This window comes from Pseudophryne corroboree, chromosome 1 (genome assembly GCF_028390025.1).
Source record: "Pseudophryne corroboree isolate aPseCor3 chromosome 1, aPseCor3.hap2, whole genome shotgun sequence".
Classification (NCBI taxonomy): domain Eukaryota; kingdom Metazoa; phylum Chordata; class Amphibia; order Anura; family Myobatrachidae; genus Pseudophryne; species Pseudophryne corroboree.
Genome location: NC_086444.1, coordinates 509,897,173 through 509,922,515, shown reverse-complemented (window position 1 = coordinate 509,922,515; position 25,343 = coordinate 509,897,173). Strand labels below are relative to the sequence as shown.

The following is a 25,343-nucleotide window of genomic DNA, read 5'->3' as shown; positions in this document are numbered from 1 at the left end:
TTCTGCTAAGCTAAAATACACCCCCAGTGGGCGGCGGCATAGCGTTTGCATTGCTGCTAAAACTAGCTAGCGAGCGATCAACTCAGAATGACCCTTTATATATCATGAACCAGTGTCCCCAAATGCATTCAGGGAAAAGTATTTAATAGAAGTACACACATTCAGTTTTTTTGGTTTGCTTTTGCTAGCACGACTCGGCAAAAAAATAATTAAAATATTATCAGCTTGTGGTACATGGGGAATAAATCAGTATTTAAAAAAAAAAATCTACAATTGGTCTTTTCCATGAATCTGAAATTTGTTTTTTTTAGAGTTAAAGCTTTAGCTGCTCCTCATCCTGGTTATTGGCCTTAATATTAGTGTTCCATATTTAGTTTTCCAGTTTGGCTCAAATGATTATTCCATCCATGGCATACAGAACAAGGGCACAGGAGTTAGTTGCAGCCAGGACTGCTGTACTTGGGAAATCTCTGATTTATCAATAGCAATAACTGCATACTATTTATCAAACATTAACATGAATTTACATCTACAACTTTTTTTTTTCTGTTTTACAGGTTGGATTTTATGTGAAGCGTGGGTGCCAGAAAGGAATGGTGGAGCTCGAATTGTAAGCATTTTACTTGCCAGAAAATATTTGATGTATTTGTGATTCTATGCAGTCACATTGCAGCCCACTTAGTCTGAATTGTCAGTTTTGCTAAGGCTATGTATAATCTGTCATTACTACTTGTAAAAGAAACAAATTTTCAGCATGTTTATAAATTTGCAATTAATATATTGTACACACTACAGCAACAGTCTGAAAGAAAGGCAAAGCAAGACAATGCTGCTGGAAGTAGCAGTATTGGCCACTGATGGTGTGTTTTCTGAAGGCTTTATCACCAGTGCAGGTTTTGCATATGAATTGTGGACCATGTTAATGTGAATAATGGCAAAAAATGTATTGTTAGGGTGCATTCAACAGGTTTAGATTTTTTTGAGCAGAGTGCTGATCACTAAGGAGGGTATGTTTTAATTTTGTGATAAAGCTGGAATATATAGTTATCTTAGGGATAGGTACACTAGGATGCCATGATGCCTCCCCCAGTACTAATATATGCCGAGGCATAGCCAGCGTGAGTGGGTACAGCTACCATGGACCTAGCTCATTGCACAGCATCCAAATATATTATACATACACCCTTTTATATATCACATAGACACTGGGTTTATTATGCAAATCTACTTCTAGGTACAGTATATTTAACAAATCCTCTTATACACATGACACTCACAGGCACTGCAGGGTATACATTACACATAGCCCTGTTTTTACATCACCCCCAAACCTTTATTTCTCTAACGTCCTAGTGGATGCTGGGGACTCCGTAAGGACCATGGGGAATAGACGGGCTCTGCAGGAGACATGGGCACTTTAAGAAAGAATTTAGATTCTGGTGTGCTCTGGCTCCTCCCTCTATGTCCCTCCTCCAGACCTCAGTTTGAATCTGTGCCCGGACGAGCTGGGTGCTACTTAGTGAGCTCTCATGAACTTGCTATAAGAAAGTATTTTGTTAGGTTTTTTATTTTCAGGGAGCTCTGCTGGCAACAGACTCCTTGCATCGTGGGACTGAGGGGAGAGAAGCAGCCCTACTCTCTGAAGATAGGTCCTGCTTCTTAGGCTACTGGACACCATTAGCTCTAGAGGGATCGTACACAGGATCTCACCCTTTGTCGTCCGATCCCGGAGCCGCGCCGCCGTCCCCCTCGCAGAGCCGGAAGACAGAAGCCGGGTGAAAGAAGCAAGAAGACTTCGAAATCGGCGGCAGAAGACTCCAGTCTTCATATGAGGTAGCGCACAGCACTGCAGCTGTGCGCCATTGCTCCCACACTACACCCACATACTCCGATCACTGTAAGGGTGCAGGGCGCAGGGGGGGGGGGGGCGCCCTGGGCAGCAATTAGAGACCTCTTTGGCAAAAGTTTGCATAATATACAGTTGGGCACTGTATATATGTTTGAGCCCCCGCCAAAATTGTACATGAAAGCGGGACAGAAGCCCGCCGTCGAGGGGGCGGGGCTTATTCCTCAGCACTCACCAGCGCCATGTTTTTTCTCCACAGCACCGCTGAGAGGAAACTCCCTAGTCTCTCCCCTGCAGCTACACGGTAGAAGAGGGTAAAAAGAGGGGGGGGGGGGGCACATAATTAGGCGCAAAAATCAATATAAATAGCAGCTACTGGGTTAACATTAAGTTACTGTGTTATTCCTGGGTTAATAGCGCTGGGGTGTGTGCTGGCATACTCTTTCTCTGTCTCTCCAAAGGGCCTTATGGGGGAATTGTCTTCAGATGAGCATTCCCTGAGTGTGTGGTGTGTCGGTACGTGTGTGTCGACATGTCTGAGGTAAAAGGCTCCCCTAAGGAGGAGATGGAGCAAATATGTGTGTGAGAGGGTGTCTCCGTCGACAACGCCGACACCTGTTTGGATATGTGTAATTAAGTGCTAAGGTGAATTTATTGCACAAAAGATTAGAGAACAGACAGGAAATCTACCCATGTCTGTCCCTATGTCGCAGAGACCTTCAGAGTCTCTCAATGCTCACTATCCAAAATAATAAACACTGATATCGACACCGAGTTTGACTCCAGTGTCGACTACGATAATGCAAAGTTACAGCCAAAATGGCAGAAAAGTATTCAATATATGATTTAGTGTAATAAAAGATGATTTGCATATCACTGATGACTCATCTGTCCCTGACACAAGGGTACACATGTTTAAGGGGAAGAAAGCTGAGGTAAATTTCCCTCCTCTCATGATGAAAAAGAGCGGGAATCTCCAGACAAGAGACTGCAGTTTCCCACAAAGAATTCTCAGGCAGTATCCTTTCCCCACTAGGGCCAGGATATGATGGGAATCTTCCCCTAGGGTGTCACGTTTGCCCAAAAGGTAGCCCTGACGTAACAGCTATTCTCAGGGATCCTGCAGATAGCGTGCACATTCTGGTACACTACTTAGACCAGCGATTGTGTCGGCATGGGTTTATAGTGCTGTGGCAGCGTGGACAGGTACCTTATCAGCAGAGATTGAGACCCTAGTATGTATATATAGATATATGTATATATATATATATATATATATATTAAAGATGCTGTCTTAAGAGATATATATAAAACATGCCCAAAGAGACATGAGTATACTGGGTCCTAGAGTCAAAGCTATGTCGATTTCTGCTAGACGTGTCCTGTAGAATATGCAATGGACAGATGATGCCGACTTAAGTGGCATGTGGAAGGCTGAGGATTGTGTGGAGAAGGGTTCTCGGACCTGGTCTCCACAGCTATAGCTGGTAATTCTGATATTTTGCCTTATATTCCTGCACAGCCTAGGAAAGCACGACATTATCAAATGCAGCCTTTCGATCACAAAGAAACAAGAAAGTCCGAGGTGCGTCCTTTCTTGCCAGAGGCGGGGGCAGAGGAAAAGGCTGCACAACACAGCTAGTTCCCAGGAACAGAAGTCCTCCCCGGCCTCTACAAAGATCCACCGCATGTCGATGGGGCTCCACAGGCGGAGCTAGGCCTTCGTAAGTTCAGCCACAAGTGGGGTCACTCCCTGTTAGATCCCTGGGCAATAGATATTGTGTCTCAGGGATACAAGCTGGACTTTGAGAAGATGCCCCCTCACCGACGGCCCTGCTGGCTTTCCCCCACGAGAGGGAAACAGTGTTAACTGCAATTCACAAATTGTATCTTCAACAGGTGATGGTCAAGGTTCCCCTCCTTCAACAAGGAGGGGGTTATTATTCGACCATGTTGTAGTCCCGAAACCGGACGGTTCGGTCAGACCCATATTGAATTTAAAATCCCTGAACATATACCTGAAAAGGTTCAAGTTCAAGATGGAATCGCTAAGAGCGGTCATTGCAAGCCTGAAAGGGGGAGATTTTATGGTGACTCTGGACATAAAGGATTCATACCTTCATGTCCCCATTTATCCACCTCATCAGGCGTACCTCAGAATTGCGGTACGGGATGGTCATTACCATTTCAGACGTTGCCGTTGGGTCTCTCCACGGCCCCCGAGAATATTCACCAAGGTAATGGCGGAAATGATGGTGCTCCTGCGGAAGCAAGGTGTCACTATTATCACGTACTTGGACGATCTCCTCATAAAAGCGAGATCAAGAGAGCAGTTGCTGAACAGCGTATCACTTTCTCTGGAAGTGTAACGGCAACACGGCTGGATTCTATATATTCCAAAGTCGCAGTCGGTTCCTGCAGCTCATCTGCCTCTCCTAGGCATGATCCTAGACACAGACCAGAAAAGGGTTTATCTCCCGATAGAGAGAGCTCAGGAGCTCGTGACACTGGTCAGGAATCTATTAAAACCAAAACAGGTGTCAGTGCATCACTGCACTCGAGTCCTGGGAAGGATGGTGGCATCATACGAGGCCATTCCCTTCGGCAGGATCCATGCGAGGACCTTCCAATGGGACTTACTGGACAAGTGGTCCGGATCACATCTTCAGATGCATCGGTTAATTACCCTATCCCCCAGGGCCAGGGTGTGTCTCCTGTGGTGGCTGCAGAGTGCTCACCTTCTTGAAGGTCGCAGATTCGGCATTCAGAACTGGGTCCTGGTGACCACGGATGCAAGCCTCCGAGGGTGGGGGGCAGTCACACATGGAAGAAATTTCCAAGGGCTGTGGTCAAGTCAGGAGACTTGCCTTCACATCAACATCCTGGAACTAAGGGCCATATACAACGCCCTACGTCAAGCGGAGTCCCTGCTTCGCGACCAACCGGTTCTGATTCAGTCAGACAATATCACCGCAGTGGCTCATGTAAACCGCCAAGGCGGCACAAGGAGCAGGGTGGCGATCGTAGAAGCCACCAGAATTCTTCGCTGGGCGGAGAATCACGTAAGCGCACTGTCAGCAGTGTTCATTCCGGGAGTGGACAACTGGGAAGCAGACTTCCTCAGCAGGCACGACCTCCACCCGGGAGAGTGGGGACTTCATCAAGAAGTCTTCATGCATATTGCAAGTCGGTGGGAACTGCCACAGGTGGACATGATGGCGTCCCGCCTCAACAAAAAGCTACAGAGCTATTGCGCCAGGTCAAGGGACCCTCAGGCGGTAGCTGTGGACGCCCTGGTGACACCGTGGGTGTTCCAGTCGGTCTATGTATTTCCTCCTCCTCCTCATACCCAAGGTACTGAGGATAATAAGAAAAAGAGGAGTAAGAACAATTCTCATTGTTCCAGATTGGCCACGAAGGACTTGGTATCCAGTTCTGCAAGAATTGCTCACAGAGGATCCTTGGCCTCTTCCTCTAAGACAGGACCTGTTGCAACAGGGACCCTGTCTCTTCCAAGACTTACCGCGGCTGCGTTTGACGGCATGGCGGTTGAACGCCGGATCCTAGCAGAAAAGGGTATTCCGGAGGAGGTCATTCCTACGCTGATCAGGGCTAGGAAGGACGTAACAGCTAAACATTATCACCGGATATGGCGAAAATATGTTTCTTGGTGTGAGGCCAGCAATGCTCCGACAGAGGAGTTTCAGCTGGGCCGTTTCCTTCACTTCCTTCAGTCAGGAGTGGATTTGGGCCTGAAGTTAGGCTCAATTAAGGTCCAGATTTCGGCCCTTTCCATTTCCTTTCAAAAGGAGTGGGCTTCTCTGCCAGAAATTCAGACGTTGTGAAAGGAGTGCTGCATATTCAGCCTCCTTTTATGCCTCCAGTGGCATCTTGGGATCTTAATGTGGTGTTGAGTTTCCTGAAGTCACACTGGTTTGAACCACTTAGAACAGTGGAGTTGAAATACCTCATGTGGAAGGTGGTCATGCTATTAGCCTTGGCTTTGGCTAAGCGCGTTTCAGAATTAGAGGCTTTGTCTCATAAACGCCCATATCTGATTTTCCATATGGATAGAGCGGAATTGAGGACACGTCCCCAATTTCTGCCAAAAGTGGTCTCATCCTTTCATATGAACCAACCTATTGTGGTGCCTGTGGCTACTCGTGACTTGGAGGATTCCGAGTTACTAGATGTGGTCAGGGCTTTAAAAGTTTATGTAGCCAGAACGGCTAGAGTCAGGAAAACGGAGTCACTGTTTATCCTGTATGCATCCAACAAGCTTGGTGCTCCTGCTTCAAAGCAGACTATTGCTCGCTGGATCTGTAACACGATTCAGCAGGCTCATTCTGTGGCTGGATTGCCGCAGCCAAAATCAGTGAAAGCCCATTCGACTAGGAAGGTGGGCTCTTCTTGGGCGGCTGCCCGAGGGGTCTCGGCATTACAGCTATGCCGAGCTGCGACTTGGTCAGGTGCAAATACGTTTGCTAAGTTCTACAAGTTTGATACCCTGGCTGAGGAGGACCTATCGTTTGCTCACTCGGTGCTGCAGAGTCATCCGCACTCTCCCGCCCGTTTGGGATCTTTGGTATAATCCCCATGGTCCTTACGGAGTCCCCAGCATCCACTAGGACGTTAGAGAAAATAAGATTTTACTTACCGGTAAATCTATTTCTCGTAGTCCGTAGTGGATGCTGGGCGCCCGTCCCAAGTGCGGACTTTTTCTGCAATGCTTGTATATAGTTATTGCTTAAATAAGGGTTATGTTATAGTTGCATCAGGGTTTATCTGATGCTCTGTTATTGTTCATACTGTTAACTGGGTAAAGTTATCACAAGTTATACGGTGTGATTGGTGTGGCTGGTATGAGTCTTACCCTGGATTTCTAAAATCCTTTCCTTGTACTTTCAGCTCTTCCGGGCACAGTTTCCTTAACTGAGGTCTGGAGGAGGGACATAGAGGGAGGAGCCAGAGCACACCAGAATCTCAATTCTTTCTTAAAGTGCCCATGTCTCCTGCGGAGCCCGTCTATTCCCCATGGTCCTTACGGAGTCCCCAGCATCCACTACGGACTACGAGAAATAGATTTACCGGTAAGTAAAATCTTATTTTCTCTAACGTCCTAAGTGGATGCTGGGGACTCCGTAAGGACCATGGGGATAGCGGCTCCGCAGGAGACTGGGCACATCTAAAGAAAGCTTTAGGACTAACTGGTGTGCACTGGCTCCTCCCCCTATGACCCTCCTCCAAGCCTCAGTTAGATTTCTGTGCCCGACGAGAAGGGTGCACACTAGGGGCTCTCCTGAGCTTCTTAGTGAAAGTTTTAGTTTAGGTTTGTTATTTTCAGTGAGACCTGCTGGCAACAGGCTCACTGCATCGAGGGACTAAGGGGAGAAGAAGCGAACTCACCTGCGTGCAGAGTGGATTGGGCTTCTTGGCTACTGGACATTAGCTCCAGAGGGACGATCACAGGCCCAGCCTGGATGGGTCCCGGAGCCGCGCCGCCGGCCCCCTTACAGAGCCAGAAGAGCGAAGAGGTCCGGAAAAATCGGCGGCAGAAGACGTTCCTGTCTTCAATAAGGTAGCGCACAGCACTGCAGCTGTGCGCCATTGCTCTCAGCACACTTCATACTCCGGTCACTGAGGGTGCAGGGCGCTGGGGGGGGGCGCCCTGAGACGCAATAAAACATGATAAAAATACCTTACATGGCAAAAAATACATCACATATAGCTCCTGGGCTATATGGATGCATTTAACCCCTGCCAGAATATACAGAAAAACGGGAGATAAGGCCGCCGAAAAGGGGGCGGAGCCTATCTCCTCAGAACACTGGCGCCATTTTCCCTCACAGCTCAGTTGGAGGGAAGCTCCCTGGCTCTTCCCTGCAGTCACTACACTACAGAAAGGGTTAAAAAAAGAGAGGGGGGCACTAATTAGGCGCAGTATTAAAACATACAGCAGCTGTAAGGGGAAAAACACTTATATAAGGTTATCCCTGTATATATATATATATAGCGCTCTGGTGTGTGCTGGCATACTCTCCCTCTGTCTCCCCAAAGGGCTAGTGGGGTCCTGTCCTCTATCAGAGCATTCCCTGTGTGTGTGCTGTGTGTCGGTACGTTTGTGCCGACATGTATGAGGAGAAAAATGATGTGGAGACGGAGCAGAGTGTCTAACAGTGATGTCACCACCTTACGTGACAGTGTCAGCTCTGTATAAAAAAACAGTGGTTGACATGAGACAGCCGGCTACTCAGCTTGTGCCTGTCCAGACGTCTCATAGGCCGTCAGGGGCTCTAAAGCGCCTGTTACCTCAGATGGCAGATACAGACGCCGACACGGATACTGACTCCTGTGTCGACGGTGAAGAGACAACCGTGATTTCCAGTAGGGCCACACGTTACATGATTGAGACAATGGAAAATGTTTTATACATTTCTGATAATACGAGTACCACCAAAAAGGGGTATTATGTTCGGTGAGGGAAAAACTACCTGTAGTTTTCCTGAATCTGAGAAATAAAATGAGGTGTGTGATGATGCGTGGGTTTCCCCCCGATAACAATTGATAATTTCTTAAAAAGTATTGGCTGTATACCCTTTCCCGCCAGAGGTTAGGGTGCGTTGGGAAACACCCCCTAGGGGGGATAAGGCGCTCACACGCTTGTAAGAACAAGGGCTCTACCCTCTCATGAGATGGCCGCCCTTAAGGATCCTGCTGATAGAAAGCAGGAGGGTATTCAAAAATGTATTCACACACATACTGGTGTTATACTGCGACCAGCAATCGCCTCAGCCTGGAGGTGCAGTGCTGGGTTGGCATGGTCGGATTCCCTGACTGGAAATATTGATATCCTAGATAAGGATAGTATATTATTGCCTATAGAGCATTTAAAAGATGCATTTCTATATATGCATGATGCACAGCGGAATATTTGCCGACTGGCATCAAGTATAAGTGCGTTGTCCAATTCTACCAGTAAAATGGTCAGGTGATGCGGATTCCAAACGGCATTTGGAAGTATTGCCTTTGAAAGGGGACATTTGGGGTCGGTCTTTTAGACCTGGTGGCCACGGCAACAACTGGGAAATCCACGTTTGTACCCCAGGTCGCCTCTCAAAATAAGACGCCGTATTATCAGGCGCAGTCCTTTGTTGGCAAGCGGACAAAAGGTTCCTCTTTTCTGCTCGTGACAGAGGGAGAGGAAAAAGGCTGAAGAGATTAGCCAGTTCCCAGGAACAGAAACCCTTTCCCGCCTCTGCCAAGCCCTCAGTATGACGCTAGGGCCTTACAAGCTCAGGCACGGTGGGGGCCCGTTCTCAATGAATTTCAGTGCGCAGTGGGCTCACTCGCAAGTAGACCCCTGGATCCTTCAGGTAATATCTCAAGGGTACATATTGGAATTAGAGACGTCTCCCCCTCGCCGTTTCCAAAAGTCGGCTTTACCGACGTCTCCCTCTGACAGGGAGGCAGTTTTGGAAGCCATTCACAAGCTGTATTCCCAGCAGGTGATAATCAAGGTACCCCTCCTGCAACAGGGAACGGGGTATTATTCCACACTATTGTGGTACCGAAGCCAGACGGCTCGGTGAGACCGATTCTAAATCTAAAATCTAAAATCTTTGAACACTTACATACAGAGGTTCAAATTCAAGATTGAGTCACTCAGAGCAGTGATTGCGAACCTGGAAGAAGGGGACTACATGATGTCTCGGGACATCAAGGATGCTTACCTTCATGTCAAAATTTACCCTTCTCACCAAGGGTACCTCAGGTTATGGTACAGAACTGTCACTATCAGTTCAGACGCTGCCGTAGGGATGGTCCACGGCACCCCGGGTCTTTACCAAGGTAATGGCCGAAATGATATCCCTTCGAAGGAAGGGAATTTTAGTTATCCCTTACTTGGACGATTCCCTGATAAGGGTAAGATCCAGGGAACAGTTGGAAGTCGGTGTAGCACTATCTCAGGTAGTGTTGCGGCAGCACGATTGGATTCTCAATATTCCAAAATCGCAGCTGGTTCCGACGACTTGTCTTCTGTTTCCTAGGGATGTTCCTGGACACAGTCCAGAAAAAAGGTGTTTCTCCCTGAAGAGAAAGCCAGGGAGTTATCCGAGCTAGTCAGGAACCTCCTAAAACCGAACCAAGTCTCAGTGCATCAATGCACAAGGGTTCTGGGTAAAAATGGTGGCTTCCTACGAAGCAATCCCATTCGTTAGATTCCACGCAAGAACTTTCCAGTGGAACCTACTGGACAAATGGTCCGGGTCGCATTTTCAGATGCATCAGCGGATAACCCTGTCACCAAGGACAAGGGTATCCATCCTGTGGTGGTTGCAGAGTGCTCATCTTCTAGAGGGCCGCAGATTCGGCATTCAGGACTGGGTCCTGGTGACCACGGATGCCAGCCTGCGAGGCTGGGGAGCAGTCACACAGGGAAGGAATATCCAGGGCTTAGGGTCAAGCCTGGATACATCACTTCACATAAATATCCTGAAGCTAAGGGCCATTTACAATGCTCTAAGCTTAGCAAGACCTCTGCTTCAAGGTCAGCCGGTGTTGATCCAGTCGGACAACATCATGGCAGTCACCCACGTAAACAGACAGGGTGGCACAAGAAGCAGGAGGGCAATGGCAGAAGCTGCAGGGATTCTTCGCTGGGCGGAAAATCATGTGATAGCACTGTCAACAGTATTCATTCCGGGAGTGGACAACTGGGAAGCAGACTTCCTCAGCACGACCTCCACCCGGGAGAGTGGGGACTTCACCCAGAAGTCGTCCACATGATTAAAAAACTCGACAGGTATTGCGCCAGGTCAAGAGACCCTCAGGCAATAGTTGTAGACGCTCTGGTAACACCGTGGGTGTACCAGTCAGTGTATGTGTTCCCTCCTCTGCCTCTCATACCCAAGGTACTGAGATTGATAAGATGGAGAGGAGAAAGCACTATATTCGTGGCTCCGGATTGACCAAGAAGGACTTGGTAACCGGAACTTCAAGAGATGCTCACGGAGGATCCGTGGCCTCTACCTCTAAGAAGGGACCTGCTCCAGCAAGGACCCTGTCTGTTCCAAGACTTACCGCGGCTGCGTTTGACGGCATGCCGGTTGAACACCGGATCCTGAAGGAAAAAAGGCATTCCGGATGAAGTCATCCATATCCTGATCTAAAGCCAGGAAGGATGTAACCGCAAAAACATTATCACCGCAATTGGCGAAAATATGTTGCGTAGTGCGAGGCCAGTAAGGCCCGACGGAGGAAATTCAACTGGGTCGATTCCTACATTTCCTGCAAACAGGAGTGTCTATGGGCCTGAAATGGGGGTCCATTAAGGTTCAGATTTCGGCCCTGTCAATTTTCTTCCAAAAAAGAACTAGCTTCAGTCCCTGAAGTTTAGACGTTTGTAAAAGGGGTACTGCATATACAGCCTCCTTTTGTGCCTCCAGTGGCAATTTGGGATCTCAATGTAGTTTGGGTTCCAAAAGTCACATTGGTTTGAACCACTTAAATCTGTGGAGTTAAAATATCTCACATGGAAAGTGGTCATGCTGTTGGCCCTGGCCTGGGCCATGCGCGTGTCAGAATTGGCGGCTTTATCCTGTAAAAGCCCTTATCTGATTTTCCATTCGGACAGGGCGGAATTGAGGACTCGTCCTCAGTTTCTCCCTAAGGTGGTTCCAGCGTTTTCACCTGAACCAACCTATTGTGGTGCCTGCGGCTACTAGGGACTTGGAGGAATCCAAGTTGCTGGATGTTGTCAGGGCCCTGAAAATATGTTTCCAGGACGGCTGGAGTCAGGAAATCTGACTCGCTGTTTATCCTGTATGCACCCAACAAGCTGGGTGCTCCTGCTTCTAAGCAGACTATTGCTCGTTGGATTTGTAGTACAATTCAGCTTGCACATTCTGTGGCAGGCCTGCCACAGCTAAAATCTGTAAAAGCCCGTTCCACAAGGAAAGTGGGCTCATCTTGGGCGGCTGCCCGAGGGGTCTCGGCTTTACAACTTTGCCGAGCAGCTACTTGGTCAGGGGCAAACACGTTTGCTAAATTCTACAAATTTGATACCCTGGCTGAGGAGGACCTGGAGTTCTCTCATTCGGTGCTGCAGAGTCATCCGCACTCTCCCGCCCGTTTGGGAGCTTTGGTATAATCCCCATGGTCCTTACGGAGTCCCCAGCATCCACTTAGGACGTTAGAGAAAATAAGAATTTACTTACCGATAATTCTATTTCTCATAGTCCGTAGTGGATGCTGGGCGCCCATCCCAAGTGCGGATTGTCTGCAATACTTGTACATAGTTATTGTTACAAAAATCGGGTTATTATTGTTGGGAGCCATCTTTTCAGAGGCTCCTCTGTTATCATGCTGTTAACTGGGTTCAGATCACAAGTTATACGGTGTGATTGGTGTGGCTGGTATGAGTCTTACCCGGGATTCAAAATCCTTCCTTATTGTGTACGCTCGTCCGGGCACAGTATCCTAACTGAGGCTTGGAGGAGGGTCATAGGGGGAGGAGCCAGTGCACACCAGTTAGTCCTAAAGCTTTCTTTAGATGTGCCCAGTCTCCTGCGGAGCCGCTATCCCCATGGTCCTTACGGAGTCCCCAGCATCCACTACGGACTATGAGAAATAGAATTATCGGTAAGTAAATTCTTATTATAACTACCCTATATTATTTATCTTCTGGTGTATATCCAACCTTGGTATATAAAAAGAGTGTATAAATAGCACAAAGACCAAAGAATCGTACCTACTTCAAATGTAAGGTAAGGGGATTGTAAGGTGAAAGAGATGATTTTCATTAGGTGGGGTATAGGATTTGCAGTGGCTCTAGTGTTCCCGCTAGGATGCAGGCAGGGCAGGGCGCAGAGGTGCAGGGGGCAGTATGGTAGTGCTCGCCTTTGCCCGAAAAGAGTGTGCGGCCGGGATGGGGGGCGTGGCCCCACTGGCATCACTATTAAGGTGGTCAGACCCTGTCCGTAATGGGGGCGTGCCCAGCCATCAGCGCCACTAATGGGGTCATGCCTAGCCATCGGCGCCACTAATGGGGGAGTGCGCACAGCAACTGTTCACATGACTGCAGCACCTGAATAGAAAAATATATCGGGCAGAGCACGGCACCCTGCTAAAACAGAGTAGTGTTAATACTAGGATCCGGTTAGGGGTGACTGACCTGCTCCGGGACTACACCGAAAATACAAAATTATTCATCAAGGTCCCAGAGTCTTGTCTGGCCACCTTCAGCTCCTGCTCCAGTTACTTAACCCTTGACCATAGCACATATAAAACTAATTTCTCTTACGTCCTAGAGGATGCTGGGGACTCCAAAAGGACCATGGGGTATAGACGGATCCGCAGGAGCTTGGGCACACTATAAAGACTTAAACTGGGTGTGAACTGGCTCCTCCCTCTATGCCCCTCCTCTAGACCTCTGTTAGACTTTGTGCCCAGGAGTGACTGGACACACACTAGGGGATCTCTACTGAGTTTCTCTAAAAGACTTTGTTAGGTTTTTTATTTTTAGGGAGACCTGCTGGCTACAGGCTCCCTGCAGCGTGGGAGTGAGGGGAGAGAAGCAGGACCTACTTCTTCTTAGTTCAAGGGCTCTGCTTCTCGGCTACTGGACACCATTAGCTCCAGAGGGTTCGATCACTTGGTTCGCCTAGCTGCTTGTTCCCGGAGCCACGCCGTCACCCCCCTCACAGAAGCCAGAAGAAAGCAGCCGGGTGAGTATTAGAAGACCAGAAGACTTCAGTGACGGCAGAAGACTTCAGTGACGGAGGTACAGCGGTCGCACTGCGCTCCATGCTCCCACACACCAACGGCACTCACAGGGTGCAGGGCGCTGGGGGGGCGCCCTGGGTGGCAGGTTACTTTTGTTTTTAATAAGACTGGCTTTGAAAATTTTTCCGGTGCCTGGTCACCGTGTCTCATTCTCCCGTCAGCATGTTTTAGCGCGCTACGCGCCATTGATCCCCCGTCGCCGGCTTACACGGGTTCAGGGCGCTGGGGGGGGGGGGGGGGGGGGAGCGCCCTGGGCAGCAAGTTACAGTTTTTTGTTACGACCTGAAATGCGAACCATTGGCGCTGCCGGGGCTCCGTGTCCCAGACCCCCGCCAGCACATTATAGCGCACTGCGCGCCATTTCTCCCCCGCCGCCGGCTTCCATGGGTGCAGGGCGCCCTGGGCAGCATATATATATATATATATATATATATATATATATATATATATATATATATATATATATATATATATATATATATATATGTACAGTTTATTTATGGGCGCCGCATGCGATACCGCCAGTCATAGCGGCGGTCGCGCGCTGCGCCGGTGCTCCCACACACCAACGTTTTCCTTGGGTGCAGGGCGGGCACCCTGAACGGCAGTTTCATATGGTGTATTTACACTATATACGAGTCCAAGCCTGCATATTTAAGATATGGGGCTAGAGCGCGCCAAGGGGGGCGGGGGTTAGCCCTCACACACACTATGGTCAGCGCCATTTTCTACAGGAAGTGTGGCCGGGGAATGCTGAGGCTGACTCCGAGAATTACTGGACTTTTTCCCTGGGACGGTGTCCCGTTGTTTGGGGGGATGGCTCAGTTCAGTCAATCAGGGGATATTCCTGGTAAGTCTAACTTCGGGAGTTAGTTTCCCTCACAGCGGTTGGTGACGCCTTCTTTTGTGGGATGCAGTCATTTTAATCGGTTAAATTCAGTTCTTTTTTCCGTTTCTGTACAGCCTGTGGAAGGAGAAAAGGTTAGAGTTCTGCAGCCTTATTAGGTTCGCAGAAGAGGATGTCGGTTCTGTTTTGCCACATACACCGCATGTTGCGGAGTCTATATGGCGGGTCCCTGCTCCGGTGAGGACTCAGTTACTACTTCCACTTAGTCTGGGACCGGCGAGTTAGTTATGGATTCCAAAGGGGGACATTCTGGAGTTACAGATGTTTCACCTCTCTGATTTTCTATTGGATATTGCCGTTGCCTTTCTGGAAGGGGAGGTAGTACGTGACGCCATACAGAGCTGCGCCAGGTTCTGGAAATGTCCTCCTGTCCCAGTTAAAAAAAATAAAAAATAAAAAAAAAAGTTTACCTGCGTTGTTCTACGCATTCATATTATCTGGAGGGAAAGCCAGGATTGTCTTTGCTTTTTCACTGGAGTGATAGTAGTATGATGGTTTTCTTTCAATAGTAAGAGCCATTGTTATTCTGTACTGAGATGTTCGCCTGATTGAGGCGAGGTCAAGAAAAAAGTGGTGCAAATCGTGTTTTCTCTCTGACTGTTCTTCAACACAGGGAAGGGCTGTTGTCCCCAACGACACAGATGTCGGAGGTGGTGTCAGGGTTGATACGGAACGGTGGAGGCTCTGTGTTTTCCGGTGGGAAGAAGTCGGAGGATCCTGAGTCGGATCAGATTGGCAGTGCCAGTTCATCAGTGTGTTCCGTTGTTGAAGACGTTGGGTGCGGCCTAGGAGGCCTTTTTTTGGTGAGCAGGTCGAAGCCAGAATGATTTCACGGTAACTGTTGGGAATGTGGTCCGTGTTTCACCGGCACAGGAACCGGAATATATTTCTAATGGCCAGGATATCACTTCAGAGGTATCTGCTCAGTTCTCACCTCCTGGAGGGACGAAGGTTTGGGATCCAGGATTAGATCCTGGTGTACATGTATGCAGATCTCTGAGGCTGGGGAGCAGTCCTTACATGGGAATGTTTCCAGAGGAAAAGGTCAAGCTCGGTAGCTTGTCTACAATAAATTTCTTGAATTAAGAGTTGTTGCAACGAACATATTCTTCGAGATCTACTTGTGTTAATTCTGTCAGATGTCTTGACAGCTGTGGCATATGTAAGTTGCTAGGACGGAACAAGGAGTAAAGCGGCGACGGCAAAAGCTGAAATAGTTTTCTGCTGGGTGGAAAGACTGGTTAACGTTATATTAGCAGTATTCGTTCCGGATGTTAATGACGGAGAAATAGATTTCCTTTACAGACGCGCTCTCCATCCGGGAGAAATACTGTCGTCGTCAAGAAGTTTCACAGAAGTGACAAGTCTTTGAGGAATGCCTCATTTGGGCATGTTGACGTCTCGCCTCAACATGTGATCTCAGGAATATGGTTCCAGGTTAAGGGACACTCAAGCTATAGCAGTGGACGCCCTCGTGACACCTTGGGTGTTTTTAGTTGGTCTATGTGTTCCATCCGCTTTCACTCTGCTGACGGTGATAAACGTAAGAGGGTCAGAGGTTCCGGCGATCCTCATTGTTCCGATCTAGCCAAGGAGGGCTTGGTATCCAGTTCTTCAAGATTTATTCATAGAAGATCACAGGCCTTTTCCTCTAAGGGAGGAACTTTTACATCGAGATCGGGGCGTGTATCAGGACTTACCGCGGCTGCGTTTGACGGCATGGCGGTTGAACGACATATCTTAGTCCGAATGGGTATTCCCAGTGTGGTCATTTCCACCTTTCTTTAAGCTAAAAAAAAAAAAAAAAAAAAAGAAGTATCGACGAAGCCTTGCCACCGTTTTTGGCGCAAATATGTGTCTTAGTGTGAATCTGAGAAGGTTCCTGCGGAAGATTTTCTGCTGAGTCAGTCTTTTACATTCTTTGCAAGCAGGTGTGGATGGCAGCCTAAAGTTTGGCTCCGTTTTAGGGCGGTTTTGGCCTTATAAACTTGTATTGGCTACCTTTCCGGAAGTTCCGACTTACGTGAAAGGAGTACTACACATCCAATCTCCATTTGTGTCCCATGGGCACAGTGGGATCTTGAAGTAGTATTGCGTTTCTGGAGTTTCACTGATTGGAACCTTTACTGAAGGTTGTGTTGAAATTTCTCTCTTGGAGAGTGGTCATGCTTTTGCGTTTTGGCCGACCGCAAGGCGATTGTCAGAAGTAGCGGCTTTGTTTCACAAGAGCCCCTGTTCTTTTTCCGAGTGGATAGAATTAGAACTCTGTCAGTGATTCTACAGAATAGGGTCTTCGGTGTTTATCGAAAACCTGCCTATTTTGATGTCTGTGGTGACTTCTGCATTGGTTTATTCTACGTCATTCGATGTAGTCAGGGTTCTGAAGATTTATGTCACCAATTGGGCTCAGTTTGGGGTAACAGAGACTCTGTTTGTCTGGTATGATCCCAGCGTGCTTGGGGCGCCTGCGTCTCTGCACTCTGTTACACGCTGGATATGTGATATGGTTCGGCGTGCTAGTTTACGTCTGGATGGCCGTGACCGAAGTCGGAGGAGACCTGTTCTACTAGGTAGATGGGTCTTCTTGGGCGGATGCCCTAGGTATCTCGGCAGGTTGCCTTTGCCGAGCAGGCTACTTGGTCGGGTTTCAAACACCTTTGCTGAGCTCTGCAAGTTTGATACCCTGGCTAATGGGGACCTCATGTTTACTCAATCGGTGCTGCAGAGTCGTCCGCACTCTCCCGCCCGTTCTGGAGCTTTGGTATAGACCCCATGGTCCTTTTGGAGTCCCCAGCATCCTCTAGGACGTAAGAGAAAATAGGATTTTAGTACCTACCGGTAAATCCTTTTCTCCTAGTCCGTAGAGGATGATGGGCGCCCGTCCCGTACTGTGTCTGCAGTTATTGGTTTTGCTGGCACTTTGTGGTATTTCTTATCTTTCAGGCTATTGCTCACGTTGTTCATGCCTTGGCATGTGGTTTCTTATTATTGGTTGGGTTGCCACACAGGTTCTGTTACTTATTCTCTCAGCATGTGGCTGTATGTTTTTCATATCGTGTACTGGTATTCTGTTGAAGGCCATGTCTTGCGGTATGTTCGTGGTATGAGCTGGTATAACACTCACGGTGTTTAACTTATAAATTCTTTCCTCGAAATGTCCATCTCTCCTGGGCACAGTTTTCTAACTGAAGTCTGGAGGAGGGGCATAGAGGGAGGAGCCAGTTCACACCCAGTTTGTCTTTATAGTGTGCCCAAGCTCCTGCGGATCCGTCTATACCCCAAGGTCCTTTTGGAGTCCCCAGCATCCTCTACGACTAGGAGAAAAGGATTTACCGGTAGGTACTAAAATCCTATTTTCTCTTACCTCCTAGAAGATACTGGGGATCCATTTAGTACCATGGGGGTATAGACTGGTCCATTAGGAGCCTTGGGCATTTTAAGAATTTGAAATGGCTCCTCCCTCTATGCCCTTCCTACCAGACTCGGTTTAGAAAATGTGCTCGGAGGAGACTGTCACGCTTATGGAAGCTCCTGAAGAGTTTTCTGCATTTATTTTATCTGTTTGTTGTTTTCAGGCAGGACTGGATGGCACCAGCCTGCCTGCTTCGTGGGACTTAGTGGGGGAGAACGGCCCAAACTCTTGAAGGGTTAATGGTCCCGTTCTCTGCTTACAGGACACTAAATCCTGAGGGAATTATTCGCAAGCTCCACCACAGCGAGCGTACATTCCCGCAGCACGCCGACACCCCTAAAGGGCCCCATACACTACAACGATATGTCCTGAGGCCGAAATCTGAGGCGATTTCCCTTGAACTCTCCCGGGAGCTTCCCAGGAGTGGTTCCATACGATTCCATACGATTTGGTACATTTTGCATGCGATATAATGTATGCGATCCCAGCCATGCCTTCGGGAACCAACATAACACGAGAGCAGCACCAACGAGCTAGGGGAGCCGATCCGAACCTCACGGGAATGCGCATCGGATCGGAAACACCTCCAAAATGCCTGATTTCACCCGATATATCGGCCCGAATGCCCTAAATTGGATGAAATTGGGCATTATCGTTCTAGTGTATGGGGCCTTTAACAGAGCCAGAAGAGTGAAGAGTGGTGAGTACTAAGCCAGCTAGCGGGTCGCCGGCCATTATTATGGCGTCATGAGGGTACGGAGATGCACGGCTTCTAACCAGGGCAGACTGCGTCTCCAGACTCAGTACACTGTACACTGTTTAAGTACACTGTACACTGTACACAGTACGCACACTGGCAAACAAAACCTTAAAGCGGATCCGACTCCATTTTTAAGCACTAAATTAAATCAGCCATTATAAAAAAGCGGGAAGACTGCGCCCCATTGAGGGGGCGGGGCTTCACTATGAGTGGATCCAGCAGCTCACCAGCGCCATTTTCCCTCTGCAGTGGACACAGACGCTGACTGACAGGGACATTCAGCTCCTCCGGTGTGACTCCAGATTACCTCAGCGGTACCAGGGGGTCATAGCAGGGGGGGAGCGATTATTAGTGTACTAAGTCCCCAATCTGGGTACTTAGTCTGCGACCCGGCTAAGCTTGGCATTAGCGATAAGGGTGCTGTGTGTGCTGGCTCCAAAATATCTTTGTTTCTCCCTGGAAGGGCTCTTTGTGGGTTAATTGTGCTTTTAACCATTTTCTGTGTGTGTGCTCTGTCACATTTACAATATGTCAGGCAAAGAGTGTTTTTCATGTACAGCAGAGTGTTCCTCTTCCCCAGAGAGCTCATTACTATGTACTCCGTGTAGTGCACCTTCCCAGAATAGCGGGGCTAATCCAGTGTGGATAGATTCCATTAAAGGAATGATTTCGAATATTTCTAATAAATTGTCCTGCAATGAGAAAGAGACGCAATACTTAAGACAGTCTGTGGATGAGTTCATGCACAAAGACTCAGTCCCCAAACCAGCGTCTCAGTCCCCTGCCATTTGTCCCCAAAAACGATCTCTGGCCCATATCCTGCAGTCTGACTCTGACGCTGAGGGGTCAGACATGGAGGAGGGTGAGGTGGTTTCAGGGGGGGAGGGGCAGGGGGGTGCTGCTCTGTCACAGGGGATAGAGGCTCTTATTGAAGCTATCAGAGACGTTCTGCAAATTCCTGATAAGGTGACAGAGGAGTGTGAGGAACCGTATTTTGTATTTTAATGTAAAATAGAAGTCCTCAGTCACTTTTCCTGTGTCAAAAGAATTGAATAGCCTGTTTGAAGAACCGTGGGTTAATCCTGATAGGAAATTTCAAATCCCAAAAAGGTTGCTCTCATCTTTTCCTCCTGAGGATAGGAAAAAATGGGAATGTCCACCGATAGTGGATGCATCAGTGTCCAGGCTGTCACAAAAGATTGTATTGCCTGTCCCTGGTGCAGCCTCCCTGAAAGACACGGCTGATCGTAAAATTCACACTACACTCAAATCCTTGTACACAGCTGCTGGGGTGCCCCAGAGACCCACTATAGCATGTTTGTGGATTACTAAAGCCATTGCTAAATGGCCAGGTAACCTAATTGAGGAATTCGATTCCTTATCTATGGGGGAGATTGTTTTACTCCTGCAGCATATACAGGGCTCTGCAAACTTTATGGTGGAAGCCATAAAAGAGAGAGGCTTGCTTAATGCACGCACCACTGCTGTGGCAGTGTCAGCACGTAGGGGCTTATGGCTACGCCAGTGGACTGCTGATGCGGAATCCAGGAAAGGCGTGGAAGGCCTACCATTCACAGGAGATGCCTTATTTGGAGATGAACTAGACAAATGGATCTCCAAAGCTACTGCGGGTAAGTCTACATATCTTCCTTCCGCAGCTCCCCCAACCAGGAAGGTTACTCCGCTTCAAATTTACAGTCCTTTCGGACGGCCAAGTTCAAGGGCAAAACCAGAGGTGCTTCTACAGCCACCAGAGGCCCTAGAGGTAAACCACGCAAACCAGCAACCGCCGGTTCTCACGAACAGAGCTCAAGCTTTGCTTCCTCAAAACCTTCAGCATGACGGTAGCCCGCGAGGCCTGGAGGACTGCCAGGTGGAAGCCTGACTAAAATTCTTCAGTCTTATCTGGACAACATCATGCCAGGATCCCTGGGTCATAGTTCTTATTTCCCAGGGTTACAGACTGGAGTTCCAGGAGCTCCCACCTCACAGATTCTTCAAATCAGACTTACCAGTTTCGCAAGAGGCAAGCATAACTTTACAGGATGCCATTCAAAAACTGGTACAGACTCGGTTCATTGTTCCAGTTCTACCTCATCTGCAAAACAAGGGATATTATTGCAACTTGTTTGTAGTACCGAAACCGGATGGTTCGGTACGCCCGATTCTGAATCTCAAGTCGTTGAACCCGTACTTAAGAGTGTTCAAATTCAAGATGGAGTCTCTGAGAGCGGTGATCTCAGGTTTGTAAGAGGGGGAATTGCTAGTGTCTCTAGATATCAAGGATGCGTACCTTCACATTCCGATCTGGCCACCTCATCAGGCTTATCTATGATTTGCACTGCAGGACTGTCACTACCAGTTCCAGGCCCTGCCGTTTGTCACCGAGGGTGTTCACCAGGGTGATGGCAGAGATGATGTTTCTCCTCAAGATACAGGGAGTGAACATATTTCCGTACCTAGACGATCTTCTGATAAAGGCACCGTCCAGGGAGAGGTTGCTGGACAGCATTGGTCTCTCAACCAAACTTCTCAAGGATCATAGGTGGATTCTGAACCTTCTGAAATCTCACTTAGAGCCAACACGGAGGCTTCCTTTCCTGGGAATGATACTGGACACGGAGTCGCAGAAAGTGTTCCTTTCGTTGGAAGAGGCATTAGTAATCCAGTCAGTGGTTCGGGATGTCCTGAAGCCAACACGGATATCGGTGCATCTATGCATTCACCTTCTGGGGAAAATGGTGGCCTCTTACGAGGGTGGTCTTCAGTATGCCGGCTGTCGGGATCCCGGCGCACAGTATCCCGGCGCCGGGATCCCGACAGCCGGCATACCGACACTTATTCTCCCTCGTGGGGGTCCACGACCCCCCTGGAGGGAGAATAAAATAGCGTAGCGCGCCACCGTGCCCGCAGCGTGGCGAGCGCAGCGAGCCCGTAAGGGGCTCATTTGCGCTCGCCACACTGTTGGTAAGCCAGCGATCGGGCTCCCGGCGCCGGCATTCCATACTACACCCCTCTTACGAGGCACTTCAGTACGGAAGGTTTCACGCAAGACCCTCCCAGCTCGATATGTTGGACATATAGTCCAGATCGCATCTTCACATGCACCAGAGGATCTGTCTGTTGCCAAAAGCCAGGATCTCTATTCTGTGATGGCAACAGACTTCTTACCACGTCAAGCGTCGGAGGTTCGGAATTCAGAATTGGATTCTGCTAACCACAGACACAAGTCTCAGAGGTTGGGGAGCAGTAACCCAGGGGGTGCAGTTTCAAGGAAGATGGTCAAGTCAGGAAGTTGTCCTTGCAATCAACATTCTGGAACTCAGTGCCATATACAACGCCCTTCTGCAGGCCTCATCTCTTCAATATCGGGTCATTCAGGTCCAGTAGGACAATGTGACGGCAGTAACGTACATAAACCGACAGAGTGGAACGAAAAGCAGAGCAGCAATGTCAGAGGTGTCAAGAATTCTCCTCTGGGCAGAAAAACACGCTGTGGCGTTGTCAGCGGTCTTCATTCCGGGAGTAGACAACTGGGGAGCAGACTTCCTCAGCAGACACGACCTGCACCCGGGGGAGTGGGGCCTTCACCCGGAAGTGTTCAGGTGCTTGACAAGTCGATGGGGATACCCACAAATCGACATGATGGCCTCTCGTCTCAACAAGAAGCTCAAGCAGGATTGTTCCATGTCGAGAGACCCACAGGCAGTGGCGATAGACAGTCTGACGACTCCATGGGTCTATCAGATGGTGTACGTGTTTCCTCCACTTCCTCTGATCCCAGGAATTCTCAAAAGAATAAAAAGAGAAAAGGTTCAAGCAATACTCCATTGCTTCGGACTGCCCAAGAAGGGCCTGGTACACGGATGTACTGGAAATGCTCCTCGAAGATCCGTGGCCTCTACCTCTTCGCGAGGATCTTCTGCAACAGGGCCCGTTCGTCTATCAAGACTACTGCGGCTACGTTCATCGGCATGGAAGTTGAACGGCTGATTCTGGCCGGGAGAAGGATCCCTGACAAAGTTATCCCGTCTATGATCCAAGCCAGAAAGGGGGTAACGTCTATACATTACCACCGTATTTGGAAGAAATATGTCACTTGGTGTGTGAGCAGAAAAATTTCTGCGGTGGAATTTCATCTGGGACGTTTCCTACTGTTTCCCCTATCAGGTGTGGATGTGGGCCTACGTCTGGGCTCCATAAAATCCAGATTTCAGCCTTGTCCATTTTCTTTCAGAAACAATTGGCTTCTATTCCTGAGGTCCAGACGTTTTTGAAAGGTGTGCTGCACATCCAACCACCCTTTGTGCCTCCCACGGCACCTTGGGTTCTCAGTGTGGTGCTGCAGTTCATCCAATCGGACTGGTTTGAACCGTTACAGGAGGTTGACGTAAAGTACCTTATGTGGAAGACCGTCACACTGTTGAGCTTGGCTTCAGCAAGACGTGTGTCAGAGCTGGGGGTGTTGTCTCACAAAAGCCCCTATCTCATTTTCCATGAAGACAGAGCTGAACTCAAAACTCGTCAGCAATTTCTTCCTAAAGTGGTGTCTGCGTTTCAAATCAACCAACCTATTGTGGTTCCGGTTGTTACCGACATCTCTGCTACTTCAAAGTCTTTGGATGTTGTGAGGGCTTTGAAGGTGTATGTAAAGCGAACAGCTGGTCACAGGAAGTCTGACTCGCTGTTTGTCCTTTTATGATCCCAATAAGATTGGGTGTCCTGCTTCGAAGAAGTCCATTGCACGCTGGATCAGATTTACTATCCAGCATGCTTATTCCACGGCAGGTTTGCTGGTTCCAAAATCTGTTCAGGCCCACTCGACTAGTTCGGTGGGTTCTTCTTGGGCGGCTGCCCGGGGTGTCTCTGCTTTACAGCTCTGCTGAGCACCTACTTGGTCAGGTTCAAACATGTTTGCAAAGTTCTACAACTTCGATACTTTGGCCTCTGAGGACCATCAATTTGGTCAATCAGTTCTGCTGGAACCTCTGCACTCTCCCACCCGGTTTGAGAGCTTTGGTACTTCCCCATGGTACTAAATGGATTCCCAGTATTCTCTAGGACGTAAGAGAAGATAGGATTTTAATTACCTACCGGTAAATCCTTTTCTTGTAGTCCGTAGAAGATACTGGGCGCCCGCCCGGTGCTTAGTTCTTCCTGCACTGTTACTTGGTTAAGTATTGTTGTTTGGTTCAGCTGTTGCTGTTCCTGTTTCAAGTTTAGTTAGCATGGCTTTGCTCTTGTTGTGTGTGCTGGTTCGTAATCTCACCACTTTTATTATCTATCCTTCTCTCAAAGTATAATTAAAAAATGTGACAACTGCACTGTCTTATGAGATTAAGCTGCTCTGTTTAGAAAAAGAATACTGATAAAACATATAACGAGCGCTGTAAGTAACTTTGTGATCTAAAATTTGTATATGCAAGTGGCACCTGTATGGAAAAATTATTTTTTGGTTATAGTGCGGTATGTTTACAGCTCCTTTATGGAGTATGTAGATAGAGCTCAGTCCGTTCCGGTTCTCACTTTGCTAGTGAGGCCCTAGCTGTCCCTACCTCATTCATTTCCGTGCTGCAGACAAGAAGGAGCTGTAATTCCTTACCACTCCGCTGCGTCTAGCGGTGGTAGGTCGCGGCTCGACGACGTCACGCTGCGGCTAGGCGTCTAGGTGTTCGTGCCGGAAAGATAGTGTGCTGTAGCTCTCTGCCTCCAACGCGTTTCGTGCATCCCCGCGCACTTAATCATTGATCCATGATTAAGTGCGCGGGGATGCACGAAATGCGTTGGAGGCAGAGAGCTACAGCACACCATCTTTCCGGCACGAACACCTAGACGCCTAGCCGCAGCGTGACGTCATCGAGCCGCAACCTGCCACCGAGCCGCGAACTGTCTCCGCTGGACGCAGCGGAGGGGTAAGGAATTACAACTCCTTTTTGTCTGCAGCACGGAATTGAATGAGGTAGGGACAGCTAGGGTCTCACTAGCAAAGTGAGAACCGGAACGGACTGAGCTCTATCTACATACTCCATAAAGGAGCTGTAAACACTGCACTATAACCAAAAAATTATTTTTCCATACAGGTGCCACTTGCATATACAAATTTTAGATCACATAGTTACTTACAGCGCTCGTTATATGTTTTATCAGTATTCTCTCAAAGTATGTCCATCTCCTCTGGCGCAGTTTCCTCCTTTCTGGTAGGAGGGGCATGGAGGGAGGAGCCAGCGCAAACTATCAAATTCTTAAAGGGCCCAAGGCTCCTAGTGGACCTGTCTATACCCCCATTGGTACTAAATGGATCCCCAGTATCCTCTCCAGACTGCGAGAAAGGATTTTAATTACCTACCGGTAAATCCTTATTTTCCCTACAGACATCTGGTCTATTTCTCATTTCCAAGTTTCTCTTCCTGGTGTTTAATCTGCCATTAAAGTGTAACGGCTGCGTTCAGCACTGGGGAAGAATCAAGATCAGGAATTGATCATCCACTGATCTTGGCTTTCAGGAAAAGGACAGGACTCTGACAGCTCAGTGGGAGTACTTTATGTTGACATATTCATAGTTAATTTTAGGATTTTTTTGACAGGGTGCTAATAACCAAGGAGGGCATCTTTTACACTTAACACTTTACATCGG

The 25,343-nt window shown here is 48.4% G+C and overlaps 1 protein-coding gene across 1 annotated transcript in view; it reads left to right on the top strand.

Annotated features, from left to right (window-relative positions):
• The window catches only part of SMC5 (structural maintenance of chromosomes 5), a 403,478-nt gene that overhangs the window by 8,410 nt on the left and 369,725 nt on the right, over positions 1 to 25,343 (top strand). Inside the window, exon 3 of the mRNA XM_063913893.1 lies at positions 558 to 610. Coding sequence (XP_063769963.1) covers positions 558 to 610 — 53 coding nt within the window. The remainder of the gene's footprint in view (positions 1 to 557; positions 611 to 25,343) is intronic.